The sequence below is a fragment of the Anas acuta genome, chromosome 25 (genome assembly GCF_963932015.1).
Source record: "Anas acuta chromosome 25, bAnaAcu1.1, whole genome shotgun sequence".
Lineage (NCBI taxonomy): Eukaryota > Metazoa > Chordata > Aves > Anseriformes > Anatidae > Anas > Anas acuta.
The window spans coordinates 3,349,675-3,373,170 of record NC_089003.1 but is presented as its reverse complement, the minus strand read 5'-3'; the positions used below and the strand labels follow the sequence as shown (position 1 = coordinate 3,373,170).

Genomic DNA, 23,496 nt, shown 5'->3' with positions numbered 1-23,496 from the left:
CTGCTTTGTTTTGGGGTGATCCCCCTCAAAGCTTCTTATGTTTTGTGGCACTGAGCATTTCAGCAAGGATGGGTTCTGCTTCTGGGCCGCCTGTTCGAGGCGGCCTGGCAGATAAGGATGCTAGAGCTGGAGGAGGAAGAAATTGTCATCGAGTCTACAGGTGAGCAGTTCCACCACCAAAAACACTTCTCGTTAAGTCAGACCACTAAATAAAAAGCAGGAAATGCTGAGCTAGAGTTCACTCCTGGGCATTAAATCCAGGTGAATTTGCTTCCACCTCGAGTATCTTTAATAAACATGCGATGACCTAGAGGCATTGTGGTGTTGTGGAGAGTAAGAAATTGCTTTTGCAGGCTTAACAAATGCGGGAATTAAGCTGTTACTCTGCCATTTGTCCCTCACTGCACCCTGTGAGGCACCTGCGAGGCTTGGGGTCAGGGCAGCCCCTGGGCCAGGGCTCTTCCCACAGGTGGCCTTGAGGGGTACTTAGGGTAAGTGATATCCTTTTTTCTTTTTTTTCCTTTGAAACCCCCCAAAACTCCCATTTTTGCGGCTTTGAGGCTCTATTCCATCATGGAACCGTGTTCTTTTTCAAGAAAAAGAAGCCCTTTTAAAAAATAAAAGGAGGGTTTCAGAGCAGGGCCTTCCCCTCGCTGCCCCCTGGGCCGGGGCGGGCTCTAGGACCCAGCGCAGAGCCCAGGGCGGCGGGGGGCGGGCCCTTCGTGCCGCCCGTCACGCTGATTGGCAGCCAGCAGCGGGCGGGCTCCCCGCTCACCCCCCTTGTGGCGGGCCGGAGGGGCGGGCCCACCACCATCCCCATCCCTCTCCCTGGCGCGCTGATTGGCGGGCCGAGCCGTCCGTTGGCGAGCCGCGCCGCTCCCATTGGCTGCTGCCGGCGGGCCGGCCCCTGTGATTGGCAGGCGGCGGCGGGTGCGCGGCGGCGGCCGAGCCGTTTGTTTTGCTCCCGGCGGCGGCGGCGGCGGGGAACGATCGGCACCGCCCCAACCCCCCCCCTCCCCCTCCCTTCCCCCGGTCCCCCCCCCCCTCCCCCTTTCCCTCCCCTCACGGGGCCGCCGGAAGGAGCCCGGCAATGTGGCGGCCCTGAGCCCTCCCCCCTCGGCCCGGCCGCCATGGAGCCGCGGCGGTGACAGCCCCGGAGCGCAGCCCGCAGCCCCCCGCAGCCATGGGTGAGACACGGGGGGGAACCGGGGGGGGGACCGGGGGGGGCTGGGCCGCGTTATGGGGCTGGGGGTGGAGCCTGAGGGGGAGATGGGGGCACCGGGGGGGCTGGGGGGGGACCGAGGGGCCTGGGGGGGGCCGAGGGAAAGCGGGAGGGGATGGGGCAGGAGGGGACCGGGGGCTGGGGAGGGGTCCCGGGGGGTGTGGGGGGCCCTGAGGGAACCGTCCCGGTCCCTGGGTTTGGCTTCGGGGCCCTCTGGCAAAGAGCGAGGCCGCCGGGCAGCACGCACAGCCCGTGCTTGCCAGGCTCTTTTTTTTTAATAATTATTATTATTTTTTATTTTTTTCATCAAAAAATCGGGGTAGTGGGGCCGAACGTGGGCGCGTCGGGGGGTGGTGTGGGGTAAATGGGCTGGGGGGCAGCACGGGGCTGCTCGGGGCTGCTCGGGGGTGGCTGCTGGTGGCCTCCAGCGGGGCTGTGGGGCCAGTGAGGTGGCTGTGGGGCTGGCCAGGCGGCTGTGGGGTCGGTGAGGTGGCTGTGGGGCCAGCAGGGTGGCTGTGGGGCCTGTAGGGTGTTTGTCCGTCACGTTGGTCCCAGGCCTGTCAAGGCACCGCTTCCTCCAGGAGCTTCCATTGAAGCTTGCTGGCTGCGTTTAACTCCGAGGATCACGCACAAAACCACCTAAAGGAGTTCGGTGAACTCCTTCCAGACTAAAAAGTTGGTCTCCAAAGCTGGCAGCACCGAATTGGAATGATTAACATGTGTTTTTTTTGAAGTTATGCCTTCTGTAAAGAACCGGTTACGTTCTTGGGTTTTGCTTTTGTTTGTTTGTTTTGTTGCCTCATTTCCTTTTTAGTTTAAAGAGATGTCTCTTATGTAAGAGAATAAAAAAATTGACTTCTCTAAACCCGAATTTACCCCCCCTTACATGCTGGCAGGGGAATGACCCCATGTAAGTGCTCTGGGCCACTCTGCTTGGGCAGGGAGGTCGGACTGGATGGTCCCCTGCAGCCTCCCCCATTCTGTGACTTTTTGAGCAGATCCTGTGCATTTCTGCTTTTCTAATCGCCGTGCTTTGTGGGCCACAGCCTGTTCCCTTCCTCCAGCTAAGTTTGCTGTTCTGAGGCTCACCTGCATTATTTAGTCCTTGCTCATAACCAAGTCTATACTGTAGCTTCATAAAGCATTGCAAACCTTGCTCAAAGCTGAAGGAAAGCAAGTTCCCTTCCTTCGTGGCCCTGGACAATCCTAACTATAGGAGCACCTCAAACAAGCTTGTAACTTGCTCTGATTTTGTAAATACAACAAAAGTGCTCATCCACAAGGAGGTTTCTGTGTTATAAAGGAAGGTGCAGGATCGCTTGGTCTGTATCTTCCCCGAAGGAACCGACCTGCTGGTACCTGGCAGACTTAAAATAGTTAAGAAGGACGGGGCTGGGTTTCCACAGAAGTGTTTTCCAGCAGCTTTGGGACGCCCGTTTGCAAGCAGCTGGGTGCAGAACGACGGCGAGCAGTTCATGGAGCGCTCCTCCATAGCGCTGCACGGAGCAATTATGGGACAGCTGCAAGCAGATTGCTCCTGATAGGAAAGTGATAGGAAAGGTCTTATCTAAATTAACGCAGCGCTCGTTATCGAGTCTTAACAAGGCTGGTGGATAACGGGCTGCGTGGTGCTCTAGTTTGCTTCCCTCGTGTTTTTCGGAAGCTGGTCTGAGGTAAGCAGAGGGGATGGTGACCAGAGGTCAGTGTCACAGGTCTGGGGCTCCGTGGATGCAGCCGAGGCTCGCGGACGGTGGATCAAAGACGGGACTACAGCTGAGGCTGATTTCCCAACGGGGAGCTCCTCAGCAGCAATTCAAGTAAATACATGCACAACCAGTTCTTTTATTGATGTCATAACTTCACAAAGCATTGCGAGCGTTGCTCAAAGCCAAAGCAGAGCAAGTTCATCTCACCAGTTTGCCTTTCGTAGTGAATCTGGGGCTACTCGCTGCTCACCCAGAGAAATGCACGTGGACGTGGGACAGGGGAGAGCAGCCTTTGGGCCAAGTGGCCTGTGCAGGGCCTAGGATGAAATGCTCGTCGCAGGCCCAGCTGCAGTTGAGTCTTTCCCTCGATCTGCTCTTTTTTTCCTGCCTGTGTCACTTCCTTCCCTTGGCTCACAGCTTGCCCGTAGCCAGCTCCTGGGTTTCGCTGCGGTGACAGCCCCTGCGGCGGCGGGGGGGGAAGGGAGGGGGCCAAGCCTGCAGGTCAGGGCCGAATCCTGCCGGGGGGGCTCTGTCGGTGAGGAGGGGGACCCCAAACACACATCGCATGCGTCAGGTTCGTGGACGTGCTCTGATTTCTCTTTTAAAGCACAAACCAAGCCACTCGTGATTTCCAATGAAAATCTGGCAGAGCAGCATTTTGCTGGGACAGTGTGGCAGAATACCCAGCACTATGATCAGCGCGGTGCTGCGAGGGGCTCAGCATCCAAACTTCCCAAAGAAATGTTTGCAAGCTCTGCAGGCACACACAATTTCTCTCCCTAACTTGTGATCCTTACTCACTGCCCCTGCATCTGCTGATCGTTTGTGCAAGCAATCGGCTTTACTATTGTTGGGGGGAGATAACAAACAACCCCTTATTTGTTCAATTTTCTTCTTTTTTTTTTTCCTAAACAGCTGCAGCATCGTGCCTTGTATTATCACACTGTATAAAGCAGCATCTTGGTTTATAGGGGTTTACAGACTTCCTGTTTTCACCAGCGTGCAGATACTTTTACTCTGTTTGAACTTTGTGATTTTTTTTTTTTTTTTTGCAAAGCTCTTTCTATTTTCTGCCATTGCGAACACGCTGACTTGCTCGGGCCCGTGCAGTAAGCCGTGTGTGAGCTGAAATAAACGCTTTATGCAGAGGAACAGCTTTCTCCATGAGCAGCAGTTCCCCTTTATCGATGTTATAAAAATCCTTGAGTGTAGTTTTTAAAACATGAAAAGCATTTCCTGGACAACATCTTTCCCGCACAAAGCAGAACTGTGTTTCCCAGACCTAGTGGAGACCTAGCAAAACAGGGGCTCTCAGTGAGCTTCAAAAATTGCTTATTTTTCATTTGTAATAACTTTTGCATTGTGTGATTAATGCGATGCTGCTCGTGCTTCCTTAAAGCCAGCCGCTGGAAATCAGCTATTTTGATGGAAATAAAGAAGTATTCATGCTCCTCAACGCTAAATCCATCACAAGGCTGTCCGAAATGGAAACATTTTTTCCATGCATTACATTCAAATCAATATTTGGCCTTGGTTTTATGTTAGGAAATGGATTGTTTCTCTTTTTATCTCAACAACATAGGGATGAATTATAGGATATGTTTTGGTACTGGGGTCCTAACCCGAACCCAACCCTAGTTACCAGGGGTCTGACAGCCTGCTGTGAGCCTACTAAAACGTAATTGCATCAGATTCAGATTCACCTGCAGTTGTTCCATCAGCCTGCCCTGTTCCAGCGTGTTCCTTTCTGCCTGGATGGAAGCTTTCAGCATTAGAGATGAAGCCCAGATCGCAGTAAGCATTGCGCAGACCTCGCAGTGCACCAGCCAAGGTTAGCTGCCGCCCTTAGGAGCTTAACATCTTCGCTGTGAATCCACAGGTTGAATTATAATCTACATCAAGAGATGGAGAAGTGATTAAATGCCCATACTCCTTGCCCAAATAAGAGGCAGAAAATCAGCTGTGGCCTTGGCACCCGGCGCCTCCAGCCCATGATCCCCTCATAACTGCAGCTCTTGGTTTCTGAGTGATGTGTCGTGCTGTTTAGATGCAACTCCTCATTCACTGATGGGTTCCTTGATTGATTTGATTTCTTGTCATGAGTGCTCAGTTCTGAGCTGTTCTTGTAGCTGTTTTGCTTGCCCAAAGGAGCCCTGACCAGCTGCCAAGATGAGCGCTTCTTCCTCCTCCTGGTATCTGGCCAAACCCCAAGTGCACTGTAGTGGAAAACTCGTGTCCCTACTCCTCACGCCGTGCTTTGGGTGGCAGGCACTCCAGGGACGTGCCAGTCCCTAATTTGCAGCATCTTGTGCAGAGTCCCAGTCTTTGTTGGCCAGGTTACTCAGAGGTTATGCTTAACATCAACCAAGATTCAAGAAGAGCAAACTGGAGATGCTCCAGTAAGGTAAAAGGTTAAACATTCAGTGTAGAGTTGGAAACAATTTAAAAAAGGAGTTGTGCTGTCAGCTACCTGAAACTTGAACTTCATTCACCTGTTTTTTCACATTTTCCTCGCACAAGGGTTTACTGAGTGCTGAGATAGGGATAGGAATTAGTTCCCTTAGCCGTGCGCTTCTCAGAAAGCACCCTCTTGCTTTGGGTGGGTTACTCATCGCCTGGTTCCTTGAGTATGCAGATGGAAACTAAAGGAACAGTACCACAGTGTAGTTATCTCATCCGGCTTGCCTTGGAAAATTGTGATTTGGTGCGTTTTTTTTTTTTTTTTTAACCTTGTTTGCTGTGCTCTGCTTTAATTTGAAAGGTTTTATTCTAAGTTAACACCTCCTGCAAGTGACGTGGGGAGAGCTCCTTCCCTTCCCTTCCCCTCTCTTGCCTGGCCGAGGCGCGATGCTTCTGTTTCACTTTGGATCAGATTTATGTCTTAATAAACGGCACAACACCTCATTAAAATCGAAATAATCCTTTTCTTGGTGGTGCTGGGAGAGCAATGGGATGAAAGCACGATCTGAGAGCGGGACGCTAACCCTCCAAAATTGCCCTCAAGCTACCGGAGGTGCTCCATGTTGCATTTACCGATTCTTGATGCAATCAAAATCCTGGAAACAATTAATTTGTTTGTCAGTGGCTCTTAGCAAACACCCAAGCTGAGCAACCTTGGTAGGAAATGCCCCTGGTTGTTTGCAGAGCACCTGCTCCACGCGTTGAAGGACTGCCGAGGTCTATGGCTATTGACTGGGTTTAAATGAACTGGAAAAAGTTTAATGGGAATATGATCCAGATTGTGTAGTGGTTAACCCATCGCTCTTGTTTTGGGGGGGCGTATAAAGCTGCCTCTCAAGAAAAAATAGTAAAACGAGAGCTTCCATCACCTTACCAGCAAAGTATTTCTGGAAGTACTTCTGCTCTACCATTCAGTCCTGCCAGGGAGGCGAAACAGATCTGGGCTGCAACAAAGGCAGTGGTAGTGTGGCTTCTGTTCTGACTGGGGCTGGTTTAGGTGCTGCCCCCATACACGTAGGTATGTTTTCATCCTTTTTGCGCCTAAGTGTTGGTGGTATTTGTTCCCTGCGTGCTTTAGGAGCTGGACGTGTCCTGCATCTGTCAGCTTTAAGCGCTGCAAAAATCTGTTCTTGAGGCACTGCTTAATTCTGAACGCAGTCTCCTGCATAAAACAGCAGGCAGCTGTATGGAGAGAGACACCCCTGGATGAAAGCATCACGTGAAGCTGAAGAAACAATTGCTCCCAGTGAGTTCCCTTTCCAGGGAAATGCAGGTGCACCCCAGCCCATCACTTAACCTACAGCTGGTCCCAGGGCACCACTTCCCAATGTAAACCTGCACCCATCTGAATCAGCACCTTGGCGTGTGAGTAAAGGTGGAGTCCTGCAGGAATTGTGAAAGAACTTCTCGGTTATTTGCATATCAGCCTCAGAAACTCTCGTTTCAGTTCAAGCACGTCAAACCCATGTTTCAGGAACTTGGGGAGAAAGGAGGAACCTGATATATGCAAACCTGCGTACCTGATACACTTCGTGCGAGGGTGGGTGTCGTCTGTGCCTGTGTTGTGTAACAGCACTTCCAAATGTTCCTACCCAAAAAAAAAAAAGCCCCTAAAGCACAGCTTTGCATCCAGAACTGCTGGTAAAGTCCAACCAGACCCTTAGAAAATGCAGATTGTCCTTCTGGGCATGCTTAGAGCTGATTTAATCACTGGTTCACGTTTCATGCATCTATTATTCCTCAATATCAGGAAGGATTGAACTGGACACATTATTTGCCAAGGAAACAAGGCTTTATCCCCCAAAACACCAAGTCCATACGTGAAACCGCAGCCCAGCAATGCAGTAGACGTGAGCATGCCATTAGTGGATCATCTCAGTGGTGGCATCTGATGCTGCTTTGTTGCACAGATGGCACGGACCTAGGAGCACAGACACTAGCCCAGTCCGGTTTTGAACCAAACTTCAACTTTTTTTTTCCCCTTTTACAATGTATCGAGTAATTTAGGATTGTGATGCTTGCAGAAGCAAAGGATTCTTTCCAGTAGCTGTTAAACACCTTCCTTTGTGCTGGCATCCGTCACAGCCCGGCTGCTGTGTGTTCCTCAAGAGCAGAACACCTGAAATTGGTCACATCAGGAGTCTTAGCATCAGAAAAGTTTTAGTCTAGTGTACATAAGATATATTTCTCTGTGTATCTTTTTATTTTTATGCATTTGCAAGAAGCCTTGACGAGAATCTGCTGCACTGTGTGCTGGCAGCAGGGAGTTCTTAGTGCTGGTTGGTTTGGATCTGTTCAGTAGGTCTTGAAGTCTCCTAAGATGAACTCTCTTCTTTGGGGGAAGAGAGGACGGTTTGGGGAGGTACCAGTACAAATGGATTTGAATTGAGATGTCCTAAGCTGGCTCACCGGCCAGATCTTCGTTTTCTTTCTGCTGGCTGCGGTTTGCTCCACTGGCAAGCAAGAGTTGTAAGGTAACAGGATATAGGATTGGGAGGAAGAGATTCTTACTGGGTTTTCCTTGGCAGGAGCACGTCAGTTTGCTCTTCCGAAGTGACCTGTGGTGATGCAGCAAATCTTTCCAAGTCGTGCAGTTTCTTCTGAAGCCATCTTAACAGAACCAGAGGCTGGGATGTTTGTTCCGAGCCTTCCTATGGCCGGATCCTCTGTGACATTGGGGGAGAGACTTAAAACTTGTCTGTTTGCTACCTTGTGATATTAGGTTGAGTTTGGGCTTTTATGACTGGATGAAATGTCAGTGTATTTACAGAGATCTCTCAGAGGGTTGCATTTCTGTGATCCAGCAGAAAACAGGTGCAGAAGCGTCAGAGCTGATGCTCACTCAGGCAACTCACCGCTAAAATTCTCGTCCCTGGCAGACGAACAAGAGGCCTTGAACTCCATCATGAAGGACCTGGTAGCACTCCAGATGGGCCGACGGCACAGGCTGACTGGATTTGATACCATGAAGAACAAAGACACCGCTCACTCCAACAAACAGGTAATAATAGGCTGGGCAACGGGTACCCGAAATTGCTGCCTGGACTCAGGAGGGGTGCGTGGGGTTGACGGTGGGTCTGCTGCCTGTCTTCTGTGCTCCTGGCCTGGCAGCTGAAGCATCACCACTGGAGTAGCTCCCTGTGTTTTTTTCACTTGCTGACCTTCATGGACCAAGGAGGGTGCAGTTTGGGTATCTCAGCACTCCATCTTCCTCCCACGTGTGTTTTTGATGGTACTTGATCTGTGTAGAATAGCTTAAAAGTTTACCAAGTGGTTTTCTTGTTTTGCAGTCCATATTGCCTTTTTTTTTAATCACTTTTTTTTTTTTTTATCATTCTTAAAGAAAAAACACAATGCCAGCAGTCCACCCCTATTGGGCAGCCCTGCAATAACAAACCAGTGTGCCTCTGCAGTGGAAGAAAAAAAAATTCCGGTAAGAGCTTGCTTCCTATTCAGTGTTAACAATTACGAATTAGGAGCATGTTTTTAAATTGTGCGTGGCAGCATTTACAGAATTCACTTAAGCAGGTGTGGGAGGCCAGGAGAGCTTTTCATTACTAACTGTCATATGGCAGTAGCATGCACTTCTCCTTGTAGTGGAAATAATCCTTAAATTCAGAGGGAAGCAGAGAACGGAGAAGCAGTAATGATGAAAAGGAAACAAGTATTTCAATTTCTGATTCAAAAGAAGGTCACTGCAGTTCACAGTTGCATAAAGCAGTCTGTTGGGTAATGAACTAATGCTGGTCTTAATCTTCACATGATTCAGACTGCGTATGAATACAGGATGAGGATCCTGATGAAAGTGAGTCAAACTGAAGTTGGTTCAAGTACAGTGAAGGGGATTATCTGAAAGGGCTGGCTTTAGTGAAACTGTAATAAATCTTGCCTCTGTGAAAGAGGAAACAGCCATTTACAGGTGTCTGAATGCAGCCAGCATCCTTCGTGGGGAGGCTTGGCTGGAGTTACCCATCCTATATCACGTGAAGAGGGGAATGAAGCTCATCCTTATTTGAGTATGGGGATGTAAAATCCATTTTACAAATGAAATACTTTTCCCAAGGTAATAAGCGGCAGGGTCAATACTTTAAAATTTCTCTCTCACGTTGCTAGAGACTGTTTTTTTTTTTTTTTGTAGAGAAACCTATTGCATTGACTTTCTGGTAGAAAGAAAGGACAGAGTAATGTAGCTCTGGCACTGTATGCTGCGTATCATTTAAATGAAATACTTCAGTGCAGAATTAACAGTTTCAGTCAAGAACTCTTTGTCCACTACTGTCTTAAAGAATTAAATCAAGTTCCTCGTAATTAGATTGGAGTTAACATGAGAAGTTGTTGATATTGGTAAAATCACTCTTTCCAGTTATATGCTTGTTACAGACATAAGCTTGCTGGAGCAGGCTTTAAAGTTCATGTCTGTCTCTTCCTTGTGCTTTGGCTGTTCATAATCTACTTGTTCAGCTGGGATCTGGGATTTCTTTGAATGTCTGGACAAATCCATAGATGGAGCAGTACAGAACCCTTTCCAAATCATTCTGAAATGTAAATTCAGTGAAGTCTTAAATCACAATCTGTAATCAGTCTTTATGATACCACATCACAGAGCTGGAACACTAAAGCCCCAAACTTGGATTTGTTTTCTTACTCTTCTCTTAGGACAGTTTATGTGAGTCACTTTGAAAAGCAGTTTGTATAGGAGATAAGTTTGCTGTACTTTCAAAGGAAATGAGAAGTGCTATAGTTTAACTCTTCTAAGTTCTCCCTGAAACACTAAGATGACTTTGAATTCCTTGAAACAGCCAGTGTCTGATCCTTTTGGAAAAATTATCAGGAGGTAAATGCTAAATTATGTCAGTACCCATGATTGCTTTTCCCCCTTTCTTTTTGTTACAAATTACAAACTAATTTCAAATTAGTTTGAAAGGGTACAGCAGAGTCGAGAAGATATTTTAGTTTTTTTTTCAGGTAACAGCAAGTTGAAGAACAATTTCTGCAAAGCCCTGAAGATTATTTTTTTTTAGTTCTTTCTAGTTAAAATAATGAAACCTAAAATGTCTAAACCCAGAATTCATCTTGGGGTCAGAAACTTAATCTATACAACTACTGTCACATAATTTCATCCAATTGGTCATATTTAACTCACTTCGACTGGATTACCTAGAATTGTATAGAAAAAAAAAACCTAGAGCCTTCCTTCCCAGAAAATCATAGTATTAAGGGCTCATTCCTCTATCCATCAGTATCCGTCTGTTTTATCAATAGTTAGCTGGTGGAACTCTTTTATAGCTTATTATTCTTACGCTGTTTGTTGCATTTTTCTTTTACTGTTCTGTTAAAATGATTTCTCTATAATGTGCTTTGTTTTGGTGTCTTTCTAGAGTAAATTCCTTTTCTTCCCACATCTAAGAAACTGTCTTTGGTAAAGCTGATGTGTAAATTACCCACCTGCAGATTATTGTTGCTGTGATTGGGAAGCTCAATTCGGATCAATTATGTACCTACAGTAGTGCTGCAGGAATACCGTGTACTCGCAGTGATTGCATGGGTCCCTTTGAACTGCATTCTTGACCACTAGGCCTGCCAGATATTTCCTCTAGCTAAAGAGCATTTCCTGGCCACATTTTTTTTGAAGTTCCTAGATGTATGATTGCCTATTGTCTGAGGCTTTCACAGATGGCTTAATCTACTCCAATCACATAAATTGTGCAGCAGAAATTATGGAGGCTTATCAGAGCAGATTTTTCCCTTTTATTTTTATCTTTGTGACCTAAATTGGGATTTGAACTTTGATCTCCAGAGGTGAAAGTTCAGCATGTTGACTCTTCCGTGTCATCCAGCATCTTCTGAGTTTACAGGGAAATGCACAGGTTGTGCAGTCAGGGCTATTAACCATCTGCCAGATATGGCTGATAACCCTGTGCACTTTCAAAGGTGACATAATAGTTAACTTGTTTTTATTCTCATAGGTTGAGTTTCAGGGACTGAGTTTTTTGCAAAAGCGGAGACTTTGTCTGTGTCTGAAGAGTGAATAATGTGGTGTGTTCTCCGTGTGCCTCTTTTCTGCCGTGGAGAAAGACATGTTTTAAGAATTCATAAAGAAAATCAGCTTCAGTTCGCATGAATATGCAGTTGGACACCATTTCAGGCTTCTGCCATGCAGTGTTAAGGATGGATTAATTTTCTTTATAATTAAATGTGTCCCCTGTTTAAATGGCAATTAATACATTTAAATAAAATAAATTAACTAATTAATACAGATTACAACTTAGTTTTTACCCCCTTTCCTTCTCTTTCTCCCTTAGCAATTTCTCCATTCCACATGGTGCTCACATGCCATCCCCTTAATTGTCCACAGTTGACTTTCTCCATGGAAGCTGAAGCCCTCGGATTTGTTGTGTTCTGGTTAGCCTTTTAGGAGTTGGTGCCTCCTGCAGTCACAGAATCGCCTGCTTTGTGTTTGGGCCTTAAAATCCTTACGTGCTCCATTCATTTGCTTTGTTCTGTGTATGTCAGAGTTCTCATTGTGAACTAACTTTTTGTTCTTTTTTTATGCAGAATGATGTAAGGATAAAGTTTGAATATCATGGAGAAAGGCGGTAAGTCTGTCTTCACTACTTTAATATTTTGCCTAGTAGAATACTTTAGTCAGGTTAAATATCTTGTAGGTTTCACTCTCCTTGATGCTGAGTGAAAAACACAGTAGTGAGAAATGTTGTCATTAAAGACAGATTATACACAACTTATTTTTTTAGAAAATAACTTTCCTCTTACTTATTTCCATAATATCTATTTGTAAGTGAATTGCAGTAATATTAAGTAAGCTTCCAGCCTGAGTCTTTTTATCTCAGATATGTTTCACTTTTGTTTCATTTAACTAAAACCAAATGAAGCTAATCAAACTAGCTTCATTCTTCTCTAGTTTGTCACTTCCTGATGGCCTATCACTATTGCTGTCCTGCTGTGACTGAACAACATACACAGCAAGGGAAGGTGTTTCATTGGTCTCTGTTTCCTTGTTATTTCCTCTGATGCATGGTATTGGGATGCTTTCTTAAAAAAAAAAACAACAACTGAATGGACGTTTTTTGTTCACAATGTTGTGTCCAGTGGGTAAAATTTAGTCAGGTCTTTCATTCCCTGCTCTTCTGCATACGTGAGTTTTTCTTGCTGAAAGAAAATTTCTCACACAAGTAAATTTTACTCGTTTTGTAAATCTTGTGACGTTGTGTACACAGAAGGTCATTACTGAGGTTTAAGACCACCTTACACATACTCTTAAGATACCAGTGCATTGTATAATCCCTTCATTTTTCTTGTCGAAGGAGCTCAGGTGTGATTAGTACACACTTTCTCTGTCACAAGTTGATTTTGCACTGTTCATGCTCATTGTTAAAGGATCACTAACTGTTGCTTTTCAGAGGAAGTTATTGGTATGTTCTTTGGCACTTTGGGCTCCTGGTTTGGTTGTTGCAGGAGGTTATAAAATACACCTTAATTTTGCAGAACCCAACAACCTGCATCGGTTGATTACACACGTTGTTGATGTGCCAGTCAAACATTCACAGAGGTCTTGTAAAAATGCATCTTGTGCTTATGCATGCACCAAAAAGGGTTTAGAGATAAGGGATGTATCTAGTTTAGTACATCAAGTTAAACCTTGACTGCTCACAGCGTCTGGATATAAAATAATAAAGCAATCAATGCATTGTTAATTATGGCTTAAAACTTGCCCCTGTTGTTCATAGTTCATTTTTCACATCGAGGCCTCAATTTAAGATTATTTTAATGAACATTCTCCTGATGCTCTGTGTTTGGTCCAGTTTGGACCACGATGCTGGAGCTAGTTATAGCTCAGTGTATTGGAGCAGCCAACAGAGTGCAAATGCTGTTCCAGTGGGAGCTCCTGGAAGCTGTAATGGTTGCCTTGAACTTTCAAAAGCTGGTCTCAAAAAGGCCCTAATTTGTCCCATATTTGAGAGGACCTCGATACCATCATAGCTGGTCAGAGGCCATGTGAATGTATGGGAAGGCTCCAGGCTTGCTTGCAGCCTCTTTGAGGGTCCTTTTGGGCCTCCACTGAGGTCAAATAATATCAAAACCTTGATGTTATTTATGTTCCCGTTTCCTTTTTCTGAAGAAATCAATTGGATTGTAAGCATGAATTTGTACGCTACTCCTTACAGGCATCCTATAGAAATCCTTCCATTCCAGGCAGTATTTTCAACATGAAGCAGTTCATGATTTGATGGTAAAACACAAATTTAATAAAACATTTTTATATGTTTGATAGTACCTCAGTACAAGTTGTGTACAGAGATCCTAACGGCCTGTTACTAGCAAAGGTTATCAGTTGGGCTGCTTAAACTCTTCCTCAAGTGTCATCCTTTGTCGAATGTAGGTATTTTTGTTAAAAGAGGAAAACAATTTTTGTTGATAAAGCAAACCGTAAAGAACAACTTAATTTTTTCCTCAAAAAAATGAAGTTACATTCACCTAAGTCCTGTATGGTGAATTTTATGACTAAAAAAATGATTTTGGATGCTCTGCTCTGTCAGAGTCATTGTGGGGACTGTGACAGAGCCGCTGTGCAAGGTGTCACAGCTTGTCGCGATAGCGTGTCGTGACAAGGCGCCTCGGAAGCGAACTCCTGTCACCACAGTCCCGTCACCTTCCGTGTCTCCTGCCTGAGTGCATTTAGGATGGCACAGAGCTCGGGGAGAAGGAAGGTTTTCCTGAAGTAACATTAAAATGAAAAGGTTGATTGTGTGTTAGTCTAATTATGCAGTTACGCTTGCCTGAATTCCCCATTCCCAGAGCGGTATGCAGTTACAGACAGCGAGCTCGCCCCGAGAATGTAAGTGTGTGTGCTGGGTTTCAGAGGAGCTGCCAGAGCTGACCACAAATATTTAAGGTGGTGAGGCAGGAATGGGCTCCTTAAACCATGCAGTCCATGATTTTGTGTTAGAAGAGTGCACGGAGTTTTTTACACTAATAGAATCTGTGGCACCTGAGAACAGCTCTGCTTTTCAATGCCGTGAGCACAGAATGGAAGCCTTCATAAGGGGCTTCAGTTCAGCTGAGAGCTAAATTACATTTCGACGGTGCCAGAGTGCTATAATTTCATGGACGGCTTTCTTAGTAACATGTAGAAAATGTTATTGTGGGCTGTGTTTTTAACAAGGACAATTATTTCTAAATTGCTGAACGTTGTAGGTCTGGTAGCGAGATGAACCCTTCCTGGGAAGTGGCTGAGGAAGCCAACTAACACTAGAACTATTTAAAACAAAGGCTGCATGTAGAGAAAGGACACTGAGTGTTGGCAAAGTGTGCTGGACGGACTTTCTGGAAGTTGGGCCTTCTGTCCTGAGGTCAGGCTCAGCACAAAGCTGTGTGATTGCCCCCAGGGATTCGGGGTTTCACCAAGCTGCGAGCAAGATGGATCTCGAGCATCCGTGGTCCGTTCAGGTAGTCTGAGCTCTTCGTGATGGCAGAGTTGCCAAGCAGTGCCACGTTTATACAAATAACCACATTTTTTTGTGCCAATATTTCAGCTCGGCAGAGCTGAAGTTGCAATCTCAGAGCTTTCTGATAGCTCCCCGCACGGCAGTGCCACATCCCAGAGCTGTTGGACCTGCGGTCAGGAGGCAGCCTGGTGTCATGGCCCATGGCAGCAGATGGTGAGGAGTCTGCTTGCAGGAGCCTGAAGGCAGGAGCAGCCACCTAAATGGATTTCTGGGCGGTCGACATCCTTGGTTCACTAAAATAAGGTCTGACGAGTTGTAAGCTATAGTTTATATTTGAGTCCTCCAGTTCTTGACCCAGCACATTTTACTGGCTGATTATTCTTCCGAGAGAGGTAAAATCGTCTTTTTCCATGGCCGTCAAGGTAGCAACTTTCTGAGTACTTGGCAACTTCCTGCAGGAGAACGTTCCAGCAAAATAAACAGTTTTAGGTGCTTTGCTGGAACTTCGTTTTACTGCTATGCCTAAAGCATTATCGCTTCTATCCTCATGGAGGCAAAACGGTAATAAATACCTAACAAAGAAATCTATACTGCACTTTTCTTAAAAGCATGCCTATGCTGTGGTGTGCACCAGGGTTCCCCTAGGACAGCTGTGCCTGTTGCTATTTCGTCTTTCTTGAGGCCATTGATGTGTTATCGGCCTAGGACGCTCTGCCACTCAGCTGGCAAGGAAACAGCTGGATGTCAGGACAAGGATTTTAGTGGGCCACAAAGTCTGGGCTCACAGATAGCGATCAGAAAAAATTATATCTCTGCATATTTTAATTGCCAGTCCGTTGGTGGATATGCCCAGAGTTGCATTACATGGAAGCACACAAGAAAAATACTTGCTTTATTTAAATCTGTCTCTTTTACTAAAGTAGGGAGGACACATGAGATTATGATGAGATTGAGATTGATCTGTTCTATATGAATATTTTGAATTACTATAAGATGTTGTTACAGCTGAAGCAGTATTTAAGTTTTGATATATTACACCTCTGTAATTAAAAGAGAGAGAGAAAAAACACAATTAAAAGAAAAAAAGCCACGAGTGACCAACAGTTGCACGTGAGTTAGGTTTGACTTCAACTCCTGAGGAAAAGCCGCTGCTCGTTGCATGGGATTCGAGGTAGAACTACAGAAACAGGGTGGTGAGTCTGTGCTTTGGGTGTTTGGAGATGTTTGACTTGAATTTGCAGAGGGCAAATGTGGAGCTTATGTCCCCGATCACCTTTGGGATCGAGGGCTTTGAGGTTCCTTTGTGTCTGCCTGCCGATACCTTCCCTCAGGAGTCCAGGCCTAACTTGCTGTGGGAAAGTTTGCTGAAACCTTTCAGTTGGAACACATTTTGGAAAATATTAAGAACTGAGTTTTTTTGTTCAGATATCAGAGTATTTAAACCAAAATGCCTTTTTGTTCTTTGGGCCTTTTGCTGCATAAATCTCACTAAATGTATTTGTGTGTGTCTAGTGCCTGAGGCGGTATTCTTTAAGCCAACATACATAGTAGATTTGTGTCCTTTAATGTGGAAGAAATTTATTCAGTAAAGCATACTCTTCTATCCAGGAGCAAGGGCATTCTATTTGAAATCTTCAGCTGAATAATTCGGAGGTTGCATATTGGTGAACCAATTTGCAAATGCACCAGAGATTAACAATTCCTTGCTAAAATAAATAATATTAATTCAAGCTTAAAAAGATAATTACCTATTTGAGGATGAAAGTAAAACATTTGTGTTTTGTTTCTGTTTTTTAATGATTCAACCATCTCATTTGATTGCATTATCAGGTATATGTCTGAATTCAATAAGTAATTTTCTTGTTGTTTTTCCAGAATTATCCCATTTGTCCGTCCTGTGCGCTATGAAGATGTGCAACAGAAAGTGAAAACAGCCTTTGGCCAGCCCCTGGACCTCCACTACATGAACAATGAGGTACAGAGCATTTTTATCAGTGTCCAAAAAAATGCAACAATCTCTCTAGATGATGCCTCCTTTTTCCATCCCAAATTGTGTGCCTTTAAAGTTAATTTTTCCCTCTAATATGGACCATGATTGAATCTCTCTGCTCTAGAGGAAGATGTGCTGATACAGACAGAACATGACACTGATGTCTGTATTGTAGACATCATCATCTTGCTTCTTCCAACTGGTGTTATTTGGGAGACTTTCTTGGGGAAGTAAAAACAAGTTAATTGAAGTATTTTGGCTATTGAAACCAACTATCACAGGCCAGTAGATACGCAGTCTGCAGGCTACAGGCAGTCCCCACATCATTTCTTTAGCTGTCCAGGAACAGATTTAGAAGTGTCTAGTTTGCCATCCAGGCATTTGTAACACATTTACTTCTTGCTGGCTGTGACCCTTCTGCATATTGCTCAGCTCGCAGGCAAACAACATGAGTGAGGGAACAGGGAATGCTATCGAGTGGTTGTGAGGGATTATGGGCACTATAGTTGATAAAAGAAAGTGACCTGGGGAGTATGCACTTGTCTCTGAGGAGCTGGGTAGTCTGTGTTAATAATTTAAGTGGCTTTTCCTGGTTTTTTGTTTGTTTGTTTGTTTTTTGTTGTTGTAGTGTTGCCTTTGTGTTGTTAGAGACTGCATTCCTATGAAAGAGATATAAAACCCCATTCACCAGTAGAAGTCAAACAAAATGAAAGTATTTCTTCAGTGTTAATAACATCCACATATCTAGATGTGAGTTGGCTGTGGAATAGAAGGTGTCTGAGGGTAATTTAATGGTGTTTTACCAGCAAGTTTTTAAAATCTTATTTGATTTCCTCTTTCAGAGCGTAAATCTTCCCTGTGTTCATCTCTTAGCTGAAACCTGTTTTTTGTTTGATTGTTAGGTCTGGATTCATAAATATACAGAGACAATGTTCTCATCAGGGAGTCAGCCTGTCTCTGACTTGTTCTTAGCAAGCAATGAATTCAGGTAGCAATTAGTATTTTGTGGATGTTGCCTTAGGGAAATTTGCATGAGTTCAACCACTTTTCTGATGGTATGGAAGGAAAGCTCTGTATAAAAGGACAGTAAGACAATATTGTGATGAAAACTTGTGGCATAATTGAGCAATCAGAATCCTATTCTATATTCTGATCTTACTTTTATTTTTTATGTCTTGTTTAAATTCCTGTTGCAGAAGTAGACTCTTTTTTCTGTTCTTTCTAATGATTTTTTTTTATGTTCTGTATTTTGCAGCTATCGATTCCTCTGAAAAACCAAGATGACCTGGATAAAGCAGTAGATCTCTTAGACCGAAGCTCTAATGTGAAAAGCCTTAGAATATTACTGCTGTCTCAGGACAGAAACCATGTACGTAACAACTTCTGTGACTGCAGCAAAATGTAGTCATAATGGTGATTTTATCCAAGCATAATAGGAATTAGTAAGATTTCTCTGCTTCAGAGACACACATAAATATGTTTATTCTGTTTGTTTTGGCTTTACCTATGGGGGAGTTTGTTTTGTTGTTCTTTTTTTTTTCTTTTTTTTCTGGCTGCAGCAGGTGTTTAGGGACTAAACTATTGAAAAGAGGTTTTCAAGCTGTAATTATGAAGGATGTTTTATGTGGAGTACCCAATAACTGTATGCAGAAAACTCTTGATGAGTTTGATTCATAGAGAGCTTTTTTAAGTTTCAATTAGTAGCACAGTGTCAAAACTGCATGTAATTATCTTGTCTTTAAGAAAGCACAAGTTGTTCTTGAAGACAAGCTATTAGCAATGTATTTTTTTCTGGATGGAACGCCTCAGGATATACCTGATGCTTTTCCAGTTTTGTGGCTTACTGCTTTGAATCCAGTCTTGCTGTGTAGGAACTGAGTTGCTTTTAGCTGATAATGGCACATACACACCTAAGATGAATTTGACTGTCTTGGTTCACTGTCCATCATAAGGGGCTGTGGCAGACAGTGACTATCAGAGTAGTTTGCACTTTTCATCAGAAAAGACTGTAACATAAGAAGTAAGTCAAATTCCCAAATATGCCTATTTTAGGCAGTGAATTGAAATACAAACTGAGGAGGGCAAAAAATGTCCCAAGTTTCTTATACTGCTGGTCTGCACATGACCTCTGTTCACTCAGGCTGTTAAACCAGTGCTTTTGGGGTGATTTTTTTTGGTGATTTTTTTTTCTTTTATTTTTAGAATAAAAGTCAACCAGCTTTTAAAGCCAAAGACCCCTGGTAGCTTAGATACCTGATTTGCAAATTACTAAATCTTCTTGAACAGCATGACACAAAAAGCTACCCTGTCTTGAAATCTCTGTTGATTGTAGCTTGTCAATCTTGAATGTTCATCCTTGTGCAAGTTCTGCAGGCTGTGAGCTCCAGCTCTTGGAATAATCACTCCTCTAATTCTTAGAGCTGTCAGGGGAATTAAATATACTTTGTACTATTTTTGAAATTGATAATCTATGCTAATAGACAAATAAACACCATCAGGTGTATTAACAGCAGTTTCTCAAACGTGCCAAAAGCTGGAAGGGTACCGGGGGAACGATGATGTTCTTTGTCCTATGCCCTGTCCCTAAGCATTTGTTACTGGCTGCTCTGAAGACAATACTTGGCAAGAAGGCCTTTGGTCTGACCTAGTGTAGTCAGACTTTGTTCTGTGTGGTCAGGAAATGGTCTGGGAAAGGTGGCCTCTACTTTTGGTATTATCCAGTAAAACAATCGTCTTTTACAGCCCTCTTAATTCCAGTGTCTTGAGGCTACAAACCAGATGTTATATGATACTATCTAAACTTTACGTAAGCCCCCGAGACCTTCCTACAGTAAACACTCAGTAAGTCTCATCCCTGCACCAGCCAGTAGCCAGTACTGTGGTGGTGTCCTTTTATTAGCTGTTTTTTCCTCTTTTGCTCAAAGCAGAAACAAACAGCAAAGTCTTCAGTAAGTGCCACTGTTTCCCCCCTCTCCTCTGACTTCCTCTTCATCTCTTGAGTTGCCTGACAGGAGAGCCCTACATGTGATAAAGCAAAAGCCCACGAGGCTGAAGGAGGTTTCTTGGCTGCATGATCTCATCCCACTGAGGGAGCGGGAAGCATTATTTTTCCTGAAGTACAGGATGCAGATTTTGTTTTAGTTGTGCTCTTTTTCTGGGGATGGAAAGGTAATGCCGTGACTTTGGCACTAATATGTGTATAAAACAACTTTCCAGTGACTAGTACTGTGAGCCTGTCTTTGTTTTTATTAATTTCCTTATGCCTCTTACTGTGGCTCACTTCTGCTCTTTCTTTTAGCAAGAAACTCACTCCTGTCGTCCTTTCTTTCTCTTTAGAAACTAATGGGAAGAACTGGTTAAGTTGAACACCTAGAGTACTAAAGGCAGACTGTCCACATAACTGGTGTGACCTTTGCATCCATTATTCAGCTCCCATGAATGTATTCATGATGGAGTTTCTGCAATTTAAACCAGGCTCCCTCCTTGCTTGGTGCAAAGGATTTTCCTTTTTAAATGACCAGCTGTTTGATGGTTTTACTTTTTTGATTCTACAGCCTCACACCTTGTTTGTCAGTCCTATTCAAATAAAATTCAAAAGAGAGGATTCATTTCCTTGGGGTCTCTTTGGTTCTGTTTGTCTCAGTAAAATAAGTGCTTCACAAGCATTCAATTCTGTAACAGATGAGAGAGAGGGCATATCCTATCCTCTTGTAAAACTAGGTACTTTAGGACAATTGAAATCAAAAATCCCCTGGTCTTGAGCACCTGCTTGGTCATGCATAATATCTCATTTGCTCGGGGGAGGTTGTCAATCCACAGTATTTCAAATATTTGGACCCTACTGCAGCATCCTCACACAACTGGTGCCCAGGATCAGTATTCACAGCAAAGCTCAGTTCCATGGTAAGAGCCCACGTTACCTGTGCAGTCCTCAGGGAGTGCGCAGAGGGGTTAACTCCCTGGAGCTCCACAAGTGAGCACGTTAAGGAGTCTGGTTTCAGCATTTAAGCCTTGCAGTTTCTCTGGGAGAGCTCTGCGTAACTGTCGTACAAGTAGGACGACAAATTTCCTGGGCAGCTTCTTACTGTAGTGAATTGCAAAACCACCCTGTGGTTTCTCTTTCTACAAAGCATACTCGAGTTACCCCTTCTGTCTTCCTCAGCAAATGCAGGAGAAGTCCTGTGGCACGTCTCCTTTCACTGCTCTTTCTGCTTTGAATGAAAGGAAGGCACTGTGGAAAAAGGATCTTTAATTCGATTACATCCATGTTAGTGCAGGGAAGGATGAGTAAAAGCAACACAGGCAGCATTCATCTTGTAATCTCCCAAGTCTTTGTGCTTTCAAATTCTAGGATTTATTTTTGCCTAGGCTGATCAGTCAGCTGTCTTAAAAAATGTGGGGAATCAAGTTGCTAGCAAACCTTTTCTGAAAGAATGCAAGATTCATAATTTACTGCTGCTGGCCAAAGTGGCTGGCAAAACTGCAGCTTCTTTATGGTCTGATATCGGAGGGTGATCTGAGCCCCTTTCCTGTTAGCTTCACAGGTAGCTGCTAAAGGAAGACAAACACTGAGACCGGTAAATCCTGCGTGTGATTTGAGGCTGGAGGGAAGCATGCTCTAGTTGTTTGACTCCTGTTCTACAGAATAATTGCAAAGCTTCCTCTTTTGCTGCCTTTATTGTTTGTGTTCTTTGAAGTAATAAGACATCAGGCTGTAGGGCTGGTTTTCAGCTACTTTCTTGCTACTAAACGTAATGCTATTTTTGAAACTGTGGCCAGATTGCTTGAGCTCCTCAGTCTCATTTTGTTCTATTTCACTTTCATTTTACCCAACAGACAAGTTCTTCACCCCATTCTGGACTGCCCAAACAAGTCAGGATTAAAACCTCCCAATCTGTGGGGGATGTGAACACACCCTATCAGCAGCCAGAACCCAGAAGTAGGCATCTGTCTGTCAGTGAGTATTTTTGCCACTTCTGCTTGTCTTTATTTTGTGAAAATTACCTTTTGGGCACTAGGATTTATGGTATAGCGTTTATGAAAGCCATGAGAAATTGAAAGGTTATTCTAGGACAAGGCTGTTCATTTTCAAAAGCTCTTAATATGTTTATAATAGAATGTTTCAAAGTTCCTTACTAAGTTGTTGAACAGCTGAGGAGCTGCTAAAAGGGATGTGTTAAAGCCAGATTCATTGAGGTTAGAAGTTTGGAAAGCTTACGTGAGTCCATTAAGCTTTTTTATTTAGATTGGCAATTTCACTTCATGAAATCTAGATTTGATTTTTTATTATTTTTTTTTTATTTTTTTATGTTGAGTTTTGGAATTGGTGCTTGGTCCTGTAATCAAGCATTTTATGAGTATCACAGGAATTGCCACGGCGTATCTAACCGCTGCCCTACATACAGATTTCCCTTACTTTCCACTCTCTTAATTACCTATGGGTAGAGCACAGGCAAATACGGTAGGTGAGTGGCACAGCTGCACAGAAAAGAATTTTAAAAATTCAATGTAATATGTAACTTTGTCTCATTTCCTTTGTGTTTGTTAGCTTAGTGAATACATACTCAGTGAGAGGGTCCACGTAAGACTCCAGTAATGCAAATAATCTAAACCTGTACGTTGCCAAGTACTATCAATTCTCATAACTTCTAAAAGTTAGTGTGCAGAGTTTTAGAGAAAGAACTCACTGACTGTGTGTACATGTTGCAGAACGTATGATGTACCATAGTGCATTGATTTACATCCACAAGCAAGCATTTCATCTGCATGGTTTCTACTTGTGGTAGGTTTGGCTGAGTCGTCCCAGTTTCTCTTGATATCCCCCTGTATAACTGTAAAGTACTGTTGAAAGATGCTCAAAGCTGTTAAGATTTTTATATTAAAAAAAAATAAAAATAAATGTCTGAAGTTCCTTCAAAGATTTTTGGGTCAAAACAAAAAGCTCCGTGGTTTAGAATCTGTGTCCTCTGTGTGAAACCTCAGTGAGCTGTGAAAGAGCAGGAAGAAGGTGAAGGTGATAATAGGGATCTGCAGCCTGAAGGCTACGGCCTGAGATGGTGTTCTATGTAAATGACTTTTGCTTTAAAAGTGAGAAAAGCTGAAATTTGCAGGAAACAGAAGCAGAGGATAGTTGTGTTTGCTTTAGCAGCTATTTTAGGGCTTGTCAGGCCCAATGCTTCAGCTGACAGGTGCTGCAAATCACAAGGGCAGCACTAGGAGCTGGGAACGTCAGAGTTGTTCTGTTTCCAAGTTCTCAACCAGCTCTTTCTGTGGAAGAGGAGTGCTTCAGGTTCATTAAGTGTAAACTTGAGGCGTAATCTTAACCATATTTTGTTTAACAGTATTTGCAAAGCAATCCTGGTGTCAAATAACAAATCTGATTAAATTAGTGCAGACAGTCCCGTACTGGGGGCCCTAAACCAGAGTCAGATTCACACTGCTCTGACCAAAGTTAATTGGGAGAGGAAGCTCAGTAGAGAAGGACTTGAGAACTGGACCAGCAGTTCTCTAAATTAGACTAATTTAGCAAGTCTTCTGTATCTTTTCTGGAGTCTGCTGATCCCCTTTTACACAGTTTGCTTTTGTGAAGTAGCAAACAAAAACAAAGAAGTGCTATAAGCTGAAGTACGTCTGGGACTGGTACAGAAAGGGTTT

General features: G+C 44.0%; 1 protein-coding gene across 2 annotated transcripts in view; it reads left to right on the top strand.

Moving 5' to 3' along the window:
• Nucleotides 1-915: 915 nt before the first annotated feature.
• MAP3K3 (mitogen-activated protein kinase kinase kinase 3) overlaps nucleotides 916-23,496 on the top strand; it is a 42,737-nt gene continuing 20,156 nt past the window's right edge. For both annotated transcript variants that reach the window (XM_068660726.1, XM_068660725.1), the window contains exons 1-7: nucleotides 916-1,187; nucleotides 8,268-8,389; nucleotides 8,732-8,821; nucleotides 11,944-11,984; nucleotides 16,728-16,827; nucleotides 18,098-18,211; nucleotides 21,679-21,799. In XM_068660726.1, the coding sequence (XP_068516827.1) occupies nucleotides 1,184-1,187; nucleotides 8,268-8,389; nucleotides 8,732-8,821; nucleotides 11,944-11,984; nucleotides 16,728-16,827; nucleotides 18,098-18,211; nucleotides 21,679-21,799 (592 nt within the window). In that variant the 5' untranslated portion in view covers nucleotides 916-1,183. The remainder of the gene's footprint in view (nucleotides 1,188-8,267; nucleotides 8,390-8,731; nucleotides 8,822-11,943; nucleotides 11,985-16,727; nucleotides 16,828-18,097; nucleotides 18,212-21,678; nucleotides 21,800-23,496) is intronic.